Source organism: Phaethon aethereus (genome assembly GCF_964289735.1).
Source record: "Phaethon aethereus genome assembly, chromosome: 14".
NCBI classification, from domain to species: domain Eukaryota; kingdom Metazoa; phylum Chordata; class Aves; order Phaethontiformes; family Phaethontidae; genus Phaethon; species Phaethon aethereus.
In genome coordinates this window covers 11,445,036-11,466,251 of record NC_138590.1, presented here as the reverse complement: position 1 = coordinate 11,466,251, position 21,216 = coordinate 11,445,036, and the positions used below count along the sequence as shown (strand labels likewise).

Here is a 21,216-nt window from a genome sequence, read left to right as displayed (position 1 = left end):
CAGTCAGAAATAACACCACTGGCTGAATAAACTGCGCAGCACTAATAACTAATTCTTCTTCCACAGGCAACATGTCCTGCTGAATCATGGTGAAACCTCCCTGCACAGCCATGCACACCGTTTAAGGCAAATATCACCTGTACTACTGTTGAAAAATGGCAAAGCTTCCATTAATCAGGAAAGCTCAGAAGCAAAACTGATGGAAAATTCATGGGGCAAAGCAAGAGTTCAACACCTGACTGGTGCTCATCAGTTTCTGGTCATGATCCACACTACACAGGCAGCACTGTCTGGGAGCACAGCTTCCTCCAGGATGAAAGGAGGCTGCTGTGCTCTTAGGGAGTCCAGAGAGATCACTGGGAAGCTCCTCCTCTCTAGAGGAGGTGGCTGGAGCAGTCAGAAGGGACACAGGTCAAGGAGAGAGGAAATACCATTAAAAATCCACGTCACACAAAATTACTAGCAGTGGCTTTTCACCAGGGCAAAATGTCACAGCCCATGTTTGTTCTCCAGGTGACATTACCACTTACCGATACTCTCTGCAAAGGTGCTCCACGTGAAGAGACAGCCTGTTCCCTGTGCTATTGATGTTCACAAGATGCAGCAGACTGCTGCCATCTCACTCATAACTAGATCGTTGCCTAGTCAGGCTTAGCTACAAGAGTTCTCCACATTTAAGAAAGAACCTTTCCACTCAGCAATGATTAAAATAAGTTATTTAAATATTAACCATGTAGAAGAAACCTATAGGAAAAGAATACAGGATAGTCTTCTGTTCTTAGGGCTAAGCAATGACATGTAGGCAGTATGCAGCAAAACTGCTGTCTGCTTCCCTCCAATGGTATAATTTCAGGGAAGCAGTAATTGGGGTCACCAAAGATCCTCAGTGCCACTGGAGCGCTTTGTCATATTACTTGGTTTATTACTCGCTTTTCCAAATGAAGGTTTGATCCTGACTTTTATGTCCTAAAGGGAAGGAGGGTGCTTTGTTGACTCAGAGGAGCTATGCAAAAAATTGCAAGACTGGGCCTTAAACAGAGAATCCAACTCAGAAAACGCATTTCTCCCAGATCGCAGCTGAAAGGCTACAGCACCGACCACCAGGAACAGCGCTCTCATTTCCAGGGAGGCTCTCTGCCCCGGATTTCTGTGGAAGAGGTGCCACGAGTTCCTCCAGCTGAACACAGGCTGTTGAAGTACACCACTTACAGCATTAGCACTTGTACCCTGCTCTCACATCTCAGTGTCTCTACATCTTGTGAAGTCCTCACCGTGGGGCGTCACACAGAGGAGTCGTAAAAAACAAGATGTGTCAAATGTGAATGATCAGATCAAACCTGTATTATCCTAGTCAGACAACACACGTAAAAAATATGATGGGAAAAGCAGCAGGCACTGCTCCTTCTAGCTACCATTTTTAAAGCAATCTTAGGAGATCACCGATTCTGCACACCCTGCCCGCCTACATTCAGTGCTAAATTACTAATTTTAAACGGAAACGCAACATTCTGTAACAAAAGACACCACGGTCCCAAAACTTCTTGTACAAAACCTTGCTGTAACAGTCTGGAAAACCTCAACTGCAGAACCAATCACCCCTGTCAGAGGCAGAGGCTGTTGCCTCTCCTCTTTAGCAGAGGAAATTGTCTACAAGACATAGTACTTGCAGCCAACAGCCAGCCAAGAGCAATGCTAGAGGCTGAGCTCAGCAAGACTCCTGTGTCCCAGCTTAGCATCTGCTAGGAAGAAGTCAGTCCCAGCAGTCTATGCTCACTTCATGCTAACTGCTGATGCACACGGTAGCTGTTTCTGCTGTCTTCCTGGAGGGCTGTAGGCTCCGGACCAGTACCTGCTGCCAGTGATAATGTTGTCGAGCAATCCCTAGGAAGCCCCACCACACCGCTCCTAAACACCATGATGATCATCTTGTGCCGTCTAGGTGGAGGTGTGGGACCCAGGGAACCCTCTGCAAAGCACAAGGGACAGGGCACAGCCAAAAGGGTCACGAATATGATATGCTTCAGTGGCTGCAGCTACCTGGCTCAGCACAGGACCGCCACCTCTCCCTGCTGCAGTCTCTAATTGACTGAACAGTGCTTTGAGATACCTGCAGAATGAAAGGCACACGAGAGCAGAAGCTGGTTTATTAAGAGGCCTGTGACAATGAGACATCGGAGCTGCAGACGCACCATACAAGCTGCAGACTCGCAGAATGAGCCTTCCACAAATGAATCCTCTTGTCAAGAGCTGTACAATTCTGTATTCATGTACCCTGCCAGAGGAGTACTTGGCAACCCCTTTGATATCGCTCTCTAAATTAATAGACAAAGGGAATCTTATCAGAAGCAGGAACTGAAGTCAGATGCCAGTACAGCAACAGCTGCAAAGCAATTGCTGCACAGGTGTGACAACATGGGGAAAGGAGCCGCCGCCACTGAGTTACTATTGCTATTAACTATTACTGCACAGAAATCAAGATTCCTGGGCTCAGGTCACTCTGCTAACAAACCACCACCAGCCCTCAACACTTGAATGTCATCTTTATCCCAGCCCAGTCTCTGGGCAAACCTCTCCTCTTAGCCTCTTGGAGATGGTCTGTGGAGAACAAACACCGAAGTTCAGAGGACTGTAACAGGGAAAAGTGTGTTACAACATGAGTGACTGAGGTTTACTAGGACTCCCCTCACAGTTCTTGGGGTCTGTCTACATCACGGACCATCACAGCACTAAACCTCTGAGCATGGGCAAGCAACAGCCCTGTTGTCCACACTGATGGCATCCTCCAGCACAGCAGTGCCTGTGGTATAAAAGGAGCTGGAATTGATAACTCTCCAGCTACAGGACTGAAAGGCTCCAGAAGCAGCTGCACGCAGCCCCCAGCCAAAAGGGACTGGAGTCATGATGCAGTGGACAAAAGTGAAGAGGGAAGTGTTTGTGAGGATCCCAACAGCAGAAGCCCAAGCTGCCAGCTATCCAAGGGGAAACATTAGCACAGCCCAGATGAACCAAGGTCTAGAAGGCAGGACTGGAAACAGGACCCTTCCCCAACTTCAGGCTCTTTTACCTGCATAGGTGCCTCTGTGCTGCCCAAGCACAGCTCTTCTCTCTCAGCCTCAATAGCTTTCAGTGGACTCTGCTGGGTCTCTGCAGAAAAACATCTCCATGTCAGCACAGGTTTGCAGCCCCCAAACTATCCCCTCACTGGTTGATAAGCCCATTTCTTAACAGCATTTTCACAGCTTCAAAACATTTTTCAGACTTGTCACAAACGTTATCAGATAATATACACCACCACAGCCAGATGAGGGGTTAAAAGTCACAGCATGGTGGTGTGAGGACAAAGCCGCTGCAGCTTTGCAGCTTCAGGGGGAGTGAGACTAGACACAGGGAAAGTGTGCGGGACACTGGCTGGGATAGAGACAAAGCAAGAATAGAGCTCTCCCTCCCATCGAGACAAACAGAGATCCCGTTCTGTGGTCTGCCTCACAGTCACACGTTCTTTAGACCTCCACGTCTTCCTTAGCAACAAAATATGCCTCCAAGCACCATGACCTTTCTCTCTACAGCCGCTCGTGAACAGGAGTGGTCTCTTCATTCATTTTCTCACTTAAAACCCTGGACTGGAAAATCTCAAACATGGTAGGAGAGACCAAGGAAGAAAAATTTGTTGGTCCCAAACATTTTTAATTAATCTAAGACAGAAATCATTTCAGCTCTCATGCTTTACACATATCTTGCAACTGAAAAATCTGAAAATTTCTTGATTGCATTGAAGAGACCACTCCTGACGCCTTGTTTTGAGTGATCCTTCCATACCCATGGGCATCATGGTGTCTCTTCAGCAGCAAATCCCCAGCAATCTCTGGTCACAGAACTGTCTTAGAGTAAATGGGTCCAAAACCAGGGAATCAAACTAAATTACCTGGATTATTTCAGCCATAACAAACAAAGGCAGGAAAGAAATCTTATTTTGTCCAAATAACTTGAAAATTCGCTTATTTTCTCTGAATTTTATGTGTGTAACTTTCGGTGCGAAATTCAGAACATTCTCAAGTGCCTCTTACCTGGGCAAACAGAAATCTCTTCTTCAGCAGAGTTTTCTATGGCAATATCTGGGCTCCTTTTACTGTCAAGTGGGGTCAACACGGAGACGCTGTTCAAAATATGAATATGATATAAATCTCCAATGCAGTAGGTGTGACAGCACACACCTACCTGTCTCACACAGTTCAGAACAGCGGACAATGCATTAAATTCCAAGTGGTCAATATCTGATAGCCAGAAACGACCAGGATAACAGTGAAATATGGGTATAAAATGCTGTCCTAAGCGAAAACCCCAAAGAGAACATTTTTCCTTCTAGAAGCCTTGGACAAAAAGGCATGAAGGGTCGCTATCTCATGTCAGGGAGCAAAAATACCTGCTCACAACTGTGGGACTTCCTTGATTCTTTCTACTCTTAGAAGATTTGGGACTTGGGCAGGTAGCAGGGCTGTGCTTCCTTCTGTCTGGGGAAGGAAATTCTCAGAGAGGAAAGACACAGACTTGCTTTGTCCCACATTACCTTCTCCCTCCTCACACTGCTAATTTTATTCCTTATCGCTGTGCATGGCAGCCAGAAGCAGCACAGATGCAAGACGAGGCAAGGCTTCCTTGCAGCAAAGTCCTAACAACATTAGCACAGCGGTTCCTCCGAGTGGCACCAGCTACTGCTCCTCTCATTTTGACCTTCGGATTCCTCCTTTTTTCTCCTCCCCCAACACTGTACAGTGTCTTTCCCAAACAGGCAGACATTGCTGAGCAAGTCTGGCACCCATGCTGACATGCTCCGCGCTTCGCGTGGCTTTCTGATTAGTCTGATCAAGTATGCAAGAATGCACTTTAAAAACATGAATCCCCATACTGACAAATAGAAGATTTATTAAGCTCAACCACAGGCCTTAGAGAGGAGAGAACAGCCACTGCTGATTTATGATAAGTAACAAAATTCTGATAGGAAATCACAAGTGGCTTTTCCCTCTAAATAAAGCATCTCAAAGCATTTGTTATGAATCCAGGCTGTGCGTTTTACTCTGTGTCTAACATCAGGGCTCACTTCAAAAGAAGTCACACAAAACAACTTGCTATGACATTTATAAAATGGGCTAATCAATTTGAAGTCAAACCACATTTCTTGCTACACCAACTATCTCTTCGTAACAAAGCCTATAATCATTTATTAAAACCCCAATCTACCATGCTCCGCACAAAGCGTAAAACAATCAGGCAGAACGGCCCGCAGAAAGCAAAGCAGCCTCTTCTCACTGCTGCTGCTTCCAAAACTGCTTCACTACCTCCAGACAGCTCAGAGCCACGTTTTCCTATTAAGTGCTGCTGAGGCCAGCCGGCCGGGGTGCCTAAGCCTTACCCGAGAGAGGACTCTGCTGGCAAGTTACCAGGAGCCAGATGGCGACACTTAATGTGCACAAAACTGTGAAGACTGCAGCCATTTCTTGCCTTGCTGCAGATGTGCCAGCTGCTCAAGGAGGGGCTGCAGCACCCAGGTGCACCCCAGCCCCAAGAGGGGCAACCAGGAGCTCCTGGGTGGCTTGGGGAATGTCCCAAACTAACCTCATCAGCTACACCAAAGGAAAGAGGTCCCTCTCTTTTCATATTCAGCCCTGGCTTCTTCTGCCTTAAGCAGGCGGGAGGCCAGTGCTGCAGAGCGCACACCTCGGTGCCTTCTACACAAGCACACAAGCTCAGACCTCAGCTGTCACAGACTCATCAGGCTCGGCAGCCGCAGGTTCCTCCTGCTCCCCAAGGCGAGCTTTAAGCTTGTTAGAAAGGTGCAAGCAAGAGGGATTTTCATACTCTGCATATTGTTATTAACTGCTCAGGCCAAATGCTGTTAGATCAGAGGAAACTTGGCATTTTTGTTCCAAAGCAGGTTTAAATTATAAAACCCAGCAAATTAAAAACATGACATTATCTGCCCTCTCTTGTAACTGGCTCTTTGAATCCTCTCCCATTTGCCCTTCTTCTCCCAGAGCCTTCACTGCAGAATTGCATCTCGCAGGAAGAAGAAGAAAAAAAGGAAAAGAGGAGTAGGCTTAAATCTGAAGAAAATCATGTTGACTTGTCCCACACCTGTCATCTGCTGAAGTGGCTTTTCTGGAGCACTGCTCTCTATCTTTGGCTGATAGGCAGTGCCGTCTGGCTTCCTCCTCCCTTCTTTCCTCTTCAGCAATAAGGCAAGAACATAAAAATACACACAGAAATCCAGTAAACCCTCCACCATGCTGCCTATGCACCTTCCGCTACAGGCCATGTGATGACACCGCTATAACTCACCTTCAGCTTTACTGCATCATGTCACATTAGCTTCAGAGGGCAAGGATCGAGTCCCTGTACCAGGATGCACCTTGCACATTTTATAAACTAAAAAGAGTAACTGATCTCTTCTCCCCACCTCTCTCCCACTCTGCTCCAAAGCCATCTATTTCCAGGGATACCTAACGGCAGCGACTGCAGATAGCCTTTCCAACGAGCCCTGCTGCCAGGCCCTGCAGTAAGCCCGAGTGAGACTGCACCCCAAAATGCTCCAGGGAGAGTGGAAGAGCCTACGTCACCAGAGTGAGCCTGTGAGCCCCATGCTCTGAAATCACCTTCCTCACCTCTGTGCAATTTGCATGGGCTCCCCGTCTTCATGCACATCCTCTGCAGGCAGCACCTGGGAGGCCTGCAAAGGAAAATTCCAATATTATATAAAACAATGTACACAGCTAACCGGGATCTGCTGGGTCATCAGATTCTGTCCATGGCATTACACTCAATCTGTTGGGTATTTTTTTTCTGGAAATGGCTAAGTATCCATCCTGAACTAGTCAGCTTTTTTCCCTCCATCATTCCTTTCAGTAAGGTGTTTCAGTAGCTCTCCGCAGTAACGCCTGACAGTACTTCTTGCTACTTTGCTGCCTAGACATGATTCTGGACAGTCCAGGCCCATCCATTCATGCCAACCTTGTCCATCACCTTCCGCACCCTTTGCCTGTTCCTAGCATTTACTCTGATGTACTTGTAGGTAGCAACCACAGCTCTTTGCCATCTCCATTTGTGCTGAGCTAAACTATCCAAGGATTTTAGCGTCCCCTTGCACTCCCTCAAGCACCCCAGCAGGCCTCATCTACTCCAGTTTAAAATCTATTTGCCTCAGCCAGGATGACCTGATCAACTGGTACAGCTGATGTTTGACCAAGAGAAGTACTTTTCTGAAATTTTGTATAGATAAAATCTGTTGCATTTTTCCCATCTGAGAAATCAGCTGTCCCATCAAAGACAGAGAACAGATTAACCTGCACAATCTACAGCTGGTAAATCCATATCCATTTTATCCCATTTTTCACTTAGTTCTACAACTCCACTTATTCTTTCCTTTAAAATTTCTTCAAAAGCCTTATGCGCTGCTGAGGTCAGGCTAACATGCCAGGTCCCTTTTTTCTTCTTCAGTGTACAAGTTACACTTGCCATTCTCTAATCAGGTGGAATTATGACAGTTTATTAGCACTGCTTGCTGTCAAGCCCATGATTTCTCATGCTAGTTCCTAAAGAAATCCAAGGGGTTTTCCTCCCCCTTCCCTGAGCCTATTAAACGCTCGAAGTTTGATTTCCACCATAGGTTTCAACTTCGATCGGCTCCACTCCTGGATGGCTGATGTACCTCCCCACCAAGCCCCACAACAAAGCCTCCTGCCAGATTTCCCTGAAGTGACTCCAATCCCCAAATATTCCGCTTAATCTATGCTGTTCTTTATTTCTTCACAGCCTAGCCCATCATCAACATAAAATACCACACCTTCTCCTTTATTTTTATTCCTCTTTTTCCTGAACTGTGCATATCTTAACAATGCCTCTGCCCTGGTCATGGATACTGAGCCATGTTTCTGTTTTGCCTAGTATATATGTTATAGGGTATGGCATTAATTCAGATTACCAGACTAACTGTCCAGAATTGGGTCTTTTCCAGCCAAATCGTTTAAAGACCATGAGGCCCCTAATGTTATTTGAAAGGCTATGAAGGAATTTATTCTATCAGCACTGAAGTTTGTTAGTGCAGGTTCACAGGCAGTGAGATCTCCTGACAACCAGGATTTGCTCTGTGCAAACATCCCTTGGCTGCGGGTGGCAGTTGCAGCAGTTGGTCACTGCCAGGGTGGAAGGTCTCTGCCCACCCCAGGTGAGGGTTTCAAAGCAAGGGTACAGGCAGGCTCCCTTGAGCACGGCACTTGCACCTTCGTTTCACTAGTGCAACACAAGTCATGAGGCTTTTTCAAGGACAGCTTTGAGTCCCCATGGATGGTTTCTAGCCTCGGCACAGCCTAAAATCTCCCACCATCCCCACGAGCAAAGCAGCCCAGTGGTACTGGGGGAGCCCCAGGGCAGTACAGGCAGCAGGGGTCTCCAAGCGATGCCCCACACTGGGGACACCATTGCTCTGGGCCCTTGCTTGGTCGTTGCCAGTGGAATTGTATTTGATAAAGGGGGAAAAAAAATGGAGACAAGGCACAAGCAAACATCAAACACATTGATCTTGCAAGTAAATCACTTGTGCTGGCCTCAGTGTGCAACTGCACAGCGAGGCAAGAGAAGGGAGCAACCTCTCAAACTGGGAGAGATAAGGCAGATGAAAGGGCATTTAGAAATTATTTTATCTCAAGTAAATAAAAGATTGGCAAATTTTGGGCTAGGATTGAAATTTTACAGTCTGCTACCCCTTCCTTATTTTTTCACCTTAAAAATATTAGAAAGACTACATCTACATACACGTTATGGCTCTTAGAGAGCTCTTGTAATGTCCTCATTCTGACCAAGTTCCCACTCAGCACCACTAAAACGTCTCTTCTCCCTAAGAATTAATTAGTTATTAGCATTAAATGGATAATATAAAAAAAACCCCAAACAACCAACCACAATTTTCAATACTGATTAAAAGTTCACACCTTTCCCAGCTGCTGTAGCTTTCCCAGGGCTTTAGTGTACACCTCCATAGACCTACAGCACCCCAATCTTCCAAGTTAATGACACCTCCATTTCCAAAGGAAAAGACACAGAGGAAAAAAAACACTTTGCCTTAAGAACCTTTCAGGACTTTTATATGTACCCTAAAGAAATTAAAAAGGGCACAAGTCGGTTTCTTTCCTCTGCAGGTCACCTCTAAGGCTTGTTTAAATCTATATCTGCTAAACCCAAGCCAAAGCACTGTCATGAAAAGTCGCATTTCAGCACAGGCTGCTCTGCACTTTTTCTGCAACCAGAAAATGCAGACATGACGTTTTTCCTAAGTGTTCAATATTACAAGACAGAATATAAATATCACAAAACAAGTTAAGTATCTTTCTAACACCAGGGTAAATGATCAAATACACTTGAAAACAGGAACAACAGAGCTGAGGCTTCAGTCATAGAGAAGATAAAGTTATACAATGATCCGGGAGTGAAGTCATTATGAAAAATGAGGGTTGGAAAAGGCTGACACAAACCTAAAATACAGCAGTAATAAATACTTCATCTGACTAGCAATCTGTTTAAACTTAGCAGTGACAGAAAGCTGCCTTCCGCTCCAACAAGAGAGCCCTGATGGAGACAGAGGCTGACACCTAGCGTCTAGCAGACCCAACAAGCAAGCCAGAGAGAAGGTGCCCAACCACCAGGAAAAGGAAGATGAGCACTGCCAAGGTGACAGATCACCCCAGGCAGACAGAAGACACCTGTGAGCATGCAGAGCCTCTCCCAGCTACAACCACAGGACCTCAAGGGAAAAGAGCCCTTGCAAGGGTGAAGCACGTACAGATGTGAACGAGCATGCAGGTGCAAAAAGGATAGGCTGTGCAGCAAGGACAAAAGCCACATTTCTGTCTGCAAAGGAAGACACAGAGGTCTCCACATGGCCATGGGTTTATAAGCTAGTTTGCCAGAGCTGGTGGTGGTCAGCATCATCTCTGTACTTGCTACCCTTGACACACTGCCAGGTTACACCCTTTTGAGAAGGACAAGTCAGCTGGAAGTCTTTATCTCAGTGGTGCATTAATGGATGACTGCCAGGCTGCATGATGACAGGGTATCAGCCTGTATGCTTTTCCTCTCCCTTCCACACTAAACGGCGTGGCTAGGGGAGGAAGTCCTTAAATTTAAGAGGAGCATTAAACAGCAGTGCCTGCTTTGCAGAAGGGACTGAACCCTAAAATGGACAGAAGAGCAGGACTGCTCAACCTCTTCTCAGTAGTGAACCGCTTACCTGGTAGTAGCTGGTGGTCGGTTCATCATCAGAAGTGGAGTTCTTCTCTTCTTCCATGCTGTGCCCTGGACTCTCTGCCTCCCTCCTCTTTGAGGGGCGGAGCCAGGTGATGTTTTCAGACTCCTTCTGCCCATCTGGGTCTCCATCTTCTGTATCATCAGCAACCCCATTCTCCCTGCTTATCTGCTCTCCTTTCCTGAGCTCGTTTTGGCTCATGGAAGAACTGGGCACAACTGGGTTACCAAACTCCTTCTTATGCAATAGCTGCCTCTGAGCCTGCTTCAGGCTCTTCTGGTAAACCTCCAGCTGACACAAGATGACTTTGGTGTACTGGTTGGGGTCCACCCCTTTGGGGCAGAAGGGGATGCCCCAGTAATAGTGCACTGTGTCTCTTGCCTCCTCCTGCTTGTGCTTCTCCTCTACCGCGTTCAGCACGCAAAACTCAGGGGTACTGTCGGGCACCTCGTTCTGCTCTGCTTGCTCTATGGAAACACAGGCTTTGGTGGTGTGCTCAGGCCGAGAGGTGTGTTTGGTACCTGCTCCTCCACCACTCCTCCTGGGGCTGCCACACCATTCTGCGGTCCAGCTCTTCCAGAGCGTGGCTGAGCTCCCAGCACCAACTTCTCCCACAGAATGGCCAGTGCAGGGCAGGGGCTGCTCTTTTGGTTCGTGGCCTGTTGCTTCAGAAGAGCTGGAGGGGCTTGCAAACAGTCTTCGAGGTGTCAGTCGCCAGGAGCCTGAAGTCACCCTGCCAAAGGTGGGACTCAAAGAGAGGAGGTCCTCTCCAAGAGTGCTGGGTAACACATTACTAGAATCACTTTTTGCTGGTGAGGAAGGCTTTTCACTTGACCTTGTCACAGGCTGGCCCTTCCCCGGAGACACGATTATGCTGGATACTAGTGAGCTTTCAACGATTTCCTGGCTTAACCTCCTCAACACTACCAGGGGGCTCCGGGCGACATCCATCTGTCTGTTCCCATCAGCTCTGGCGCTCTGTGAGTGGGAGCTGCACTCAGAGCGAGGGGTGTCAGGGCAAAGCGCCAGACCTCCCAGGGTCTCAGAGCCTCCCTTCTCAGCAGGCTGGCTTTGGCCTCGCACACCCAGCACCTCTGCAGACAACTGTGGGGTTGCATCAGAGGAGTCTGAGGGCTGACAGCTCTGAAAAACAAAAGGTTGATTCTCCAAAAGGCATGTTCTCTATCGGCAGAGCGTACTAAAGGATCCCCCAGGGAGCCATCACCCTGACTGCAGAACCACCCCCAAGATCAGAACTGTGTACCCCAAAACACGGGACAGCTGAAGTTAGACTTCACACACCTCTCACTAGGAATGGCACAAAACATACCACTCTGCAACTCGCTCGCGCTGGAAATAGCTCGCCCCCCCATGCAGTGCAGCAAAACACGCACAGAATGCAATGTTGCTGAAGAACTCTAGTAAGCCTCTTCACAGAAGCGCACTTACATTAAGGCTCTCAGCAATGGCCTTCCTCAAGAGCTCCTCCTCTTCCTCTTCCTGACAATTCACTTGTCTGGCTTCTTGCTCACTCATTTTCAGGGCCAGTGCAAACTGTTCCTCTTCAGTCATCTCTGCAGCAGAAGAAAAAGGATAATGTCAAGTCACAGGTGCAGGTGTATGTAAACACCCAACACATATTCAACATAGTGGGAGAGATGTCCAAGGGTCCCACCTCCCCAGGAGGAATGCAGAGCAAAACATCTAAATCTCAGCTTTCCAGAAAAGGTGCCACCAAAACCAGAGCAGGCAACACCAAATGAAAAAAATAACCCAAGTCAGAAGTTCAGCTGGGGTTTCTACAGCAATCTAAACTCTGACTCCCTGGGTGTATAACTACAATGGGACATCTTTTTTGCCCTCATCAAGCAACACTCTACAGCTGCCGAACGCACATTCAAGGAGATAGGAAAAGGACAGATTTCCAAAGCATGCTCATTTTTATACCGGATAGGCTCAGCAGCAAGGCAGGATAAAGAACACATTAATACACTTTTTTAGTAGCCAAATAGCATGTGTCGCTGCCTTCTGACACGCAGATACCTGCAATACCACAGGAGACCTACCCAAGAGCAAAAGATCTACATGTTGTTCACCCTGAGCTGCAGGTGGAAAGCTCTGTGGACGATAATGTTACTTGGTTGGTGGTATTATGGAGGATCTTTCACATGCATATATCCCCCTTCTGCTCACATCAACACTCCACTGCATCACTAAGTCAGTCATGCATGGGAAACAGGTTTCCCACAGTTGTAACTGCTATTTCAGCAGAAAATTTCTTCCTGAAATATTCCTCACTCAGAGCAAACCAGAAGCCGATACCGGCTATTTAGAAACAAAGCAGTTAGTTACTTTGGAAAACACTTACTTACTTCAGCTCAATCCAACACTTTCACTATGCTTAAAATATAAAATGCCTGCAGAATGGAATGCAGCTTGGAAAACAACTCAACAGCACTCTCAGGAGCTGAAAAATACATCTTCTCACTCGAAACAAATTGACAGATTTCCTTCAAAACCCGCTGCCTCCTTCAGGCAGAATCCTGCACACGCCATCTCGTGCATGAACCAAAAGGCTTGCTTTCTGATGGGCTAGAAGAGCTTTAAGAGACACGATTTGAACAGGAAGGCCGCCCCAACACAAAACATGCCTTTACTGCAGCCAGTTCCGAGACAGACATTTCCCTAGATAAAGATGCATTCGGAAGTTGCAGGCTCCCGTTTTCTAACCCATCCTCTCCTACCAGCTGCCACCAAAATACAGCAGCACAGCCTCCCTAGAAGCACCCAGGGATTGCACTGGTCTTAGCACAGCCCTTGCATCACCGCACGACTGCACTGGGGTGCATCCACACAGCAGCAGGCTTTGCTTTGCCCTTCCCCCAGCTCGCTGCTAATGGCGGGCTGGTTCTCCCCCACCCAAGCAGGATTTGAAGCATTTTTGGACTGTTCTGATTACCAGCCATAGGTTCCCTCACATGTCCTACTAAATCAGCACTTGGCTTTAGGTTGGTTGGTTGTTTTTGGGGTTGTATTTTTTTTTTTAATTTCTTTAAAAATTAAGAAAGAGGTTGAAGTGAAAGCAGACTGCAGTGCACACAGGGCTCGTGGGGATCTTCTGTCCTTGGACAAAGTCACTCTATGATGTTACAGCCAGGAGGGACCAGAGGAAAAAAAAAAAAAAAAGCATCCTTTAATGGAAAGCACACGACAGCCCAGCGCATGAAGAAGGCTCCCATCCCCAAGAACAGCAGTAATACACAGCATTTCCACAATACCAAACACCTCCCAAGCATTCGGTAAGTGTGTGCTGATTTGTTTCACTGCCGAAACCATCACAGCAACCAGGCCAGATCCTGCAAACCCCGACATGTGCAAGAAAACTGGTGCATGTGATCAGTGCCCCACCACTCAAGACTTTCCAAGTGCTTAAATTAAAACGGGGGGCCGAGCGCTCACCAGTTCAGGCTATCAACATCCATGAAGCTTAATAAAAAGAAACATTTTTTGGCAACTTACTACCATACATTTTGTTTTCTTCTCCCTCCCTGGCACAGCAATTTCCCCTCTGGGGACAGGGAATGTGCCAGACAAATGCTGCCTCTGGCAAAGAAACCAGCAACAAACAAAATGCACTTAGTGCACGTTCCAGTTGAGTAGGTGCTCCACAGACAGGGAAATCGCGAGTTTAAATCCACCTGGCATTACGGTGGGGAGAGCAAAGAGCAGCTCATGCTTTCCGGGAGACCTGACCTGCCTTAAGCTGAGCAGTCTAGAGCAGGCGGTACTTTGTGCTCTACATCTGATCCTTTCTCAGCACCATGCATTTTAGTAAACTTGATGTTGATTGCACTGGTCGTAATTTATAATGATTAGAAATCCAGAGTGTTGCATTAGCCCCCGACCGGTATGTGCAAACAGACCTCTGGAGCGCTCCAGGAGCGAGCACAGAGCATGCAGTGCAGGTGAGCCATGCTCCTGGAGCGTGGCAGCGGGGCAGGGGCTCCTACAGCCCTTGGGAGGAACAATCCCTCTCCGTCTGGACAGACACATTCCGTTACGCTCAGCTCACACACACTGCACGCCTCGCAGAAACCCGCTGGGTGGGGAAGTGCCAGCACCTCCAGCTGGGAATTCTGCGTCTCTCGCTCTAAAATTCACTCGCCACTCATCCATCCCAAAGCAGCACGAAATCCCAGTGCCTCTCTGGGGACCAGGGCATCCAAGAAACCTACAGATGGGAAGGAGGGGTCAGGGAGAAACCGTTTTTAAGACATTGCAGCCCTAAACAAATTAAACCATTTCAGAGCCTTTTTAAATGCTAATACAGCAATTTGCTAAGCCATTTATGTTCCATTTTGACATTTGCAAAGTGAATTAGATGCAAAACCCTACTAGTTGTAGTTCTAACACTTACTAATAAGAGATTTACTCAAAAATAATGGAAATGTGGGATCTCAGTATTTCCACATATCCAAAGTGCAATTACAGTAAAAACATTCAAATGTGCTTTAAAACACTGACTTCCTCCAGAAAAAGAGAGAGACGCCTTTAGGTTTTGTATTTCCATTTATCCTGTCAGGATGAAACGTCACAGATATATTTTAGTTTCGGCTTTAGGTTAAAATGAATAAAACCACAACAAAGCAAAAATGGGAGGATATGCTTTATAACCAGAGCCTGCAAAATATCTGAAATTTTCCAGTTTTGAGGAGAAAGAACTTGCTCTACCCAGAAGCACCGAATCTTTACAAAAGAGCAATTTGCCTCGCAATTCAAAGAATTTATTTAAAGACACTGAGAAAAATAATTACTACTTCAAATCTTAATTTGCCTAAAAGCAAACACCAAAAGTCTAATTATAGTTTCCCATAAATGAGAGAACAGACCCACCATCACACGTGCTTAAACAAGTGACTGCTCTCTGACCAAACGGTGCTGGGTACCCCCAATCTCCTGCACTTCCAGGACGTGGATGTGCACACTCAAAAAAAAAAATGCAGCTTTTGTCCCAGGAATAGGAAAACTATTATCGAGAATTTCAATATCTAGAAATGCAACAAAACTCCTCCATTATACAAGAGCTAGAGAACTGGCCTTGTCTCCTATGGCTTTTCTGGAGCACACTGAACACCTTTTGCACAGCACAAGCTCCCAAGACCCAGCATGCTCAACAATGCAACGAGGACATCCAACTTCAGCAACTCCCTCTTCTTAGTGCCATATGTTTGGTCACATTTTAATGGCATCTCCAAGCAGGGTTTCAGCTTTTATTTGGTGTTCTGTCTCTTTTGGGAGAAAAAGAAGAAGGAGAAAAAGAAGAAGGAGAAAAAGAAGAAGGAGAAAAAGAAGAAGGAGAAAAAGAAGAAGGAGAAAAAGAAGAAGGAGAAAAAGAAGAAGGAGAAAAAGAAGAAGGAGAAAAAGAAGAAGGAGAAAAAGAAGAAGGAGAAAAAGAAGAAGGAGAAAAAGAAGAAGGAGAAAAAGAAGAAGGAGAAAAAGAAGAAGGAGAAAAAGAAGAAGGAGAAAAAGAAGAAGGAGAAAAAGAAGAAGGAGAAAAAGAAGAAGGAGAAAAAGAAGAAGGAGAAAAAGAAGAAGGAGAAAAAGAAGAAGGAGAAAAAGAAGAAGGAGAAAAAGAAGAAGGAGAAAAAGAAGAAGGAGAAAAAGAAGAAGGAGAAAAAGAAAGAACTCTTCCCCCATCTCTGACTTTGCTATCTTACTTCTTTGACACAGGGACACACACAGTGGGCTTCAACTCCCACAAAGAGCCAGGCTGTTTCATGTTATGGCCTTAGGCCTCTATTAAAAACAATTTAATTCACACAAGCCCTCTGAGGACTGACAAACCCAACTGCTGCTGCTTGTGGAGCACTGGCGTGCTCCATTTTGTTCAGTGATTGCTTTGGGTTTTGCAGGAGACATCATCTCTCCCATTTTAAAACATTCTGAATTTAACATGCTATATGGACCACTGTCTTGTGGAGCGCAAGAACAGGAGGCTGGATCTGCTGGGACAAAACAATGGTCCACGTGCCCGACCGCGGTAAGACAAGGTGCTCTACAGGGTGTACAGGCAAGTCTGGCCATGCTCAGTGGTCTCTTCTGCTTGTACATCCCTAGCACTCAAAAATGCTGTTTGCAGAATATGAGCAGGAACTTTCCAGCCTGTTCCCTTTAGCATCTGTTTATAGACCTATGGTCCATGAATGCATTTAATCCCTTATTAAAGCTGCTGATACTGACCCCTCCACAACCTCCTGTAACAAAAACTTCCAGGAGTTCACTACATGCTGTGTGAAGCATTACTTTTCTTCACGCGTTTTAAACCTATCTATCTCCTGCTATTTCCACTGAGTGCACTCTGGCTGTAGGAGCTGGTAAACAGCTCTCTGTTCAGTTGAGGCACTGCCTTCCTGAACTTTGATCCCACCTTCCTCTCCTAATAGAGCAGCCCCAGGCTTTCCAGTTGCTCCTCATAAGGCAGCTGCTTACTCCCCTTCATGGCTTGGGCTTGCCCTTCTCTGGATGTCCCCTCACTCCACCGTGTCCTTGAGATGCGGAGATGAGAACTGCATGCAGCGCTGTTGATGTGGGTGCACCAAGACTTTATATAACAGCAAAATGACGTAAAACAAATCTCTTGTTCTTAACACCCTTCCTTATGATGCCCAACGTTGCTGGCTTCTCCGTCTGCCCCCGCACTGCGAGACGATGATTTCAGAGAACTGTCAGCTGCAACTCAGATCTTTCCTGAGCTGCGACTGCCAGGTCAGAGCATCATGATGTTTCAGAAAAAGACAGCAGCAGAGGGGCCTGAACAGGAAAGCAGTTTGTGACTGACAGCATTTTCAGATGGGCTTCAACCAATTTTGAAACTCGGTGAGGTACCAACACCCTCATACACTTGCTCTGGAAGTGCACCAGTTTGCACACACACCACCTGGGGAGCAAACAAGTGACAGTCTGCCTATTCAGAAAGGCAAATTTCACCCTGAGGAAGGTTTTTTCCGAGAGCCGTGCATCCCCAGCCACATTGCAGCCTTTCTACAAGGGAAATAATCTCTAATACAAACAGCAGAAGCTGCTCAGCACCAGTCTATTTCCCCAGCCCCACGCTTGAGACCTACGTGCAATTTTTCTTTTAGCAGCTAACTTCGTTCTATCCAGCTGCTGTTTTGTTCTCTTCTTTTGCAATCCACTCTCTTCCTTTGACTCCTGCTGTAATGGAAAAAAATATGATGAGTGCATACAATATGTATGAAATACTACCAGCCCCCCCCCCCCGATACAAACACTGTTTCAAGAATAAGCCTCTATTTGTGTGAAATTTGAATTTCAAACGTAATTCAAGCACATTCTGTAGCTATTAAAAGCCGTGTGATAAGCATAACGAGCAAAAAGAGTTACAGACTGACACAAACAGAGAAGTAGGAGAGACAATAGACTTCATGCCAGTCACTACCATGCAGTGCACCTGCTGCCCATGATTTTAGAGGGAATTTGTTTGGCCTTGATAAAACACTGGTATTTGTAAGCATTCAAAACAGAAAAACAAAACCTTTTTGTAACTGAACATTGCACACCTGTAAGCCAGGACTGCTTCCTGCCACACAGCTTCTAGTGCCCTGCCCCGACAATTTTAGGTGACCAAAACTAGAATCCTAGCCATTTTTGGGGACCGAGATTAATACACCCGAAGGGCAGGACAGCCAGCTGTATTTACTCCTGGTGCTACTCTCTCGGTATTGCCATAAGTATTTAATTTTTGAAGCTTGAGTACTTCAGAAATGTCATCTCGAGGCCTCCCAGAGTAATACCCACACAAACAACCTCAGTGCTTGCTGCTTTAAGCACGTGGACTGCAACAAGAATGGTCACAGGCTTAATTGGCATACATTTATGCAAGTTGCTGTCCTAACGGCTTAAGCGAGGGCGTACACATTACTGAAGGCTGGCACTGGACCCCTTCCAATTTGTCTCTCTAAATCAGGTAGGATTAGAATCAAGCCCTGTGTTCCAGGCAGAGACCCACGCCGGGCCAGGAAGGGGGTTCACACGCCTCCGTCTGCAGCTGCAGTTGTTTTTGCTGTCCACGAGACTCATGGCAAACTGGCCACACGCTTGTGCCTCAGATCACCTCCTGTGCCACGTGGGTCACGTGGCTTGGGCTACTTTAATGCAAATGGATGCACTGCTTATTTTCAAGCGTAATCAATTTCTGCTGTCCCTAGCCTGTGCTTCTGAACCTGTGGAGTCCTTTGGACTGCCGTTCTATGCTGAGTTTTGTTCAAGACATTTGCAACTTTAGTGTTATCTGTAGATTTTATTAATGTATATACACCACTTGCTCCCTCTTATGGATCATTAATGAGAATGTTAAAACACACACAGACCTAATATTGATCCTCTTGGCCTCAGCTTTACATCTCCCCCAAATGAGCCTCTCTTCTGCTCATCAGCATCTTTTGCTGACAGTCTTTTAGCAGGATTTCAGTCCAGGAATGTTACTACCTAGACCAAATTGAATTATTTATCCAGCTAAGATTTTGCAAGATGTACTATTAAGTGGTTTCCTGAAACCCTAATACATTACAGCTTTTACATACCCCAATACCTACGCCATTCCTCACTTCCACTGATTTAAGAATCAGCTCACAACAAAGCAGCAATCATGCTCAGCAAGTCCACACACAGATTCATGTTCACATCTAAGGGTTTTTTCCTTTAACCGATTCCTCCTTCTTCCCCACCCAGCCTGGTTTTGGTACCCTGTTTCTAAGATCTGCCCTTGTATCCCCAAAAGGCTGCTTCACAGCCAGATTCGCTCTTGCTATAAGATGGATGCTCTCTACTTCTGAGCCTGCCTTAGCTCATGCTTAGCAGGCGAAATCCTGTCTCTTCCAGGGCCTCTCTCCAGGGCATATCACCCTTCTCCACAGTTTTCCGTAAGCCACTGGTTCTCCTGCTCAGAATTGCCCTGCCTTGCTCTGCTGCAGCAGCCCCACACTGACCTTGCAGGCAGCTCACACCTAAGGGAGTGGGCAACGGTCTGTGGGATCACACCAGGATCATGCTAGGATTATATGCTGGAGGAGGTTAAGCGACAGCTCTCCCAAACTCCCCCAAAGCCCTGTCTAACAGTGCTAAACCTACTGCAGCTTGAGACAGGGGCAATTTAATCCTAGCAGGCTCTGTAAATCCCCAGCTCCTCTCTCTAGGCATCAATCTTCCCCTCATCACTTTTGCGCTTGCCAGAAGGTCAACCCTGACACTCTCCTCCACAGCGCTCTTCCAGGGCACGGATGTGATTTATGAGCACACCAAACTTTCCACGGCTGCCAATGTCTGCTCTGTGCAGAGACACACGTTTACAATATGCACCACAGGACAAGATGGGGCTCAAACACCTCCGGGGCTTGGAGGGGAATGGCATGCCCAGTGCCAGGCAGGCTGCCTGGTTTCACCACGCAGCTGAGTATGTGCCTCAGTTCCCCATGCTGGGTCCTGAAGAATTTTGACATTTACAACAGTGGCAGGAGCAAAATTATTGCAGGACACGTGTTGTATGAACCTCATACATTTGAGAAAGATGTTTAAATTGCTTAGCAGTGTTCTACCAAACAGCCACAGTACAGCAAACCGCTGAAGCAAATCCAATTAATCCTGATGGGCCAAAATATACACACACATCTCAATTCCAAGAATTCTTAAATCTTCTTTATTTTTAAACCCAGAAAATAAAACATACCTTTTAATTAGGATTTATGGCTGTTTGTACCTCTGCTGGGAGAAAGCCCCGCAGGCCCCAGAGTGCTCTGCATAAATGCAGGCAAGGATGGTAGAAACAGAAGGGGCCAAGAAAATTCAGAGAAGACAACAGGGCTTGCTCTTTCTGACCCAACCTTTTAATGCTCATCTGTCTACAAGGATAATAGGAACTCGGGGGGCCACTCAACCAACTGCCTTTCTAATAAGATCACTAGTCCAAAAATAATCTTAATCAATTAAAATATTCCCAAACTGCAGCCAATACTCTTAGTTACAAGGTCATCTCCAACACACAACTTCCAGGGGAAACTAATTATTATAGTGGAGGCGAGGTGGGAACTGCATACCTCTGCTCAGTGCCAGCCTGGATAGCGTCTCACCTCCTTTGCTGTCAATTTAAAGCATAATGGCCAGAAGGAATCCAAATTCTCTTCCTGTGTGTCAGGCTCTGCAGTTTAATTTATGATGCTCTCTTATGAGCAATTTCACTGTCAGCATTGTACACAGATCAAGAAAAAGACAGGTTTCCAAAGTTCCCTACACATTTAGTGGAAGGCAGCCACTATTCTTCTTCCTTGTTTTTTTAACCTGCTTGGTTTCACCAGACAGCAGGAAATCAAATTTTAATTTTAAAAATGCTTTTGCATGTAGTTAAGAGAACCTGACTGCCAGCAGAAGCAGATACAGCTCCACTTGCTTCTAACAGCCTGTAAATGGAAGCCAGTAGCCAGCCTCCCACACCCTGCTCCCTCGAATCCACATGATAAACCACAGAAATCAGCTTCTACTGACTCAGGGAAGGAAAGGCTACAGAAGAATGTCTCCATAGCTAACAGTGCAGACTGAAGTCAAAAGGTCTGGGTAATTTTACTGCTCAACAGCAGTTGGGACCATCTAACATGAGGGCACAGCCAAACACCACGCGTCCTGCATGAGAAATACGCAGATGAAAACCAGACTAATTTATTTTTAAAAGCCAATTAGATGTTGGAAGTGCCACGTTTGGCTCTAGCCAAGGATGCTGCTGAAATTAATATCACACCCTACTTTATTAGTCTCCGACTTCAGTTCAGAATCTGTTTCAGCTCTGCTCTGTCTTTCAGCTCATTAGAACAAACCTGCTGGAAGTGAAGACTTGAACAAGAAGACACAATGGGGCTCGT

At 46.4% G+C, this 21,216-nt stretch overlaps 1 protein-coding gene across 1 annotated transcript in view; it reads right to left on the bottom strand.

Annotated features, from left to right (window-relative positions):
• The window catches only part of UIMC1 (ubiquitin interaction motif containing 1), a gene marked incomplete at its 5' end in the record, with an annotated part of 35,035 nt that overhangs the window by 10,369 nt on the left and 3,450 nt on the right, over window positions 1–21,216 (bottom strand). The window contains 6 exons of the mRNA XM_082006399.1: window positions 3,065–3,144; window positions 4,065–4,153; window positions 6,657–6,721; window positions 10,274–11,431; window positions 11,738–11,862; window positions 17,413–17,503. Of these exons, the coding sequence (XP_081862525.1) occupies window positions 3,065–3,144; window positions 4,065–4,153; window positions 6,657–6,721; window positions 10,274–11,431; window positions 11,738–11,862; window positions 17,413–17,503 (1,608 nt within the window). The remainder of the gene's footprint in view (window positions 1–3,064; window positions 3,145–4,064; window positions 4,154–6,656; window positions 6,722–10,273; window positions 11,432–11,737; window positions 11,863–17,412; window positions 17,504–21,216) is intronic.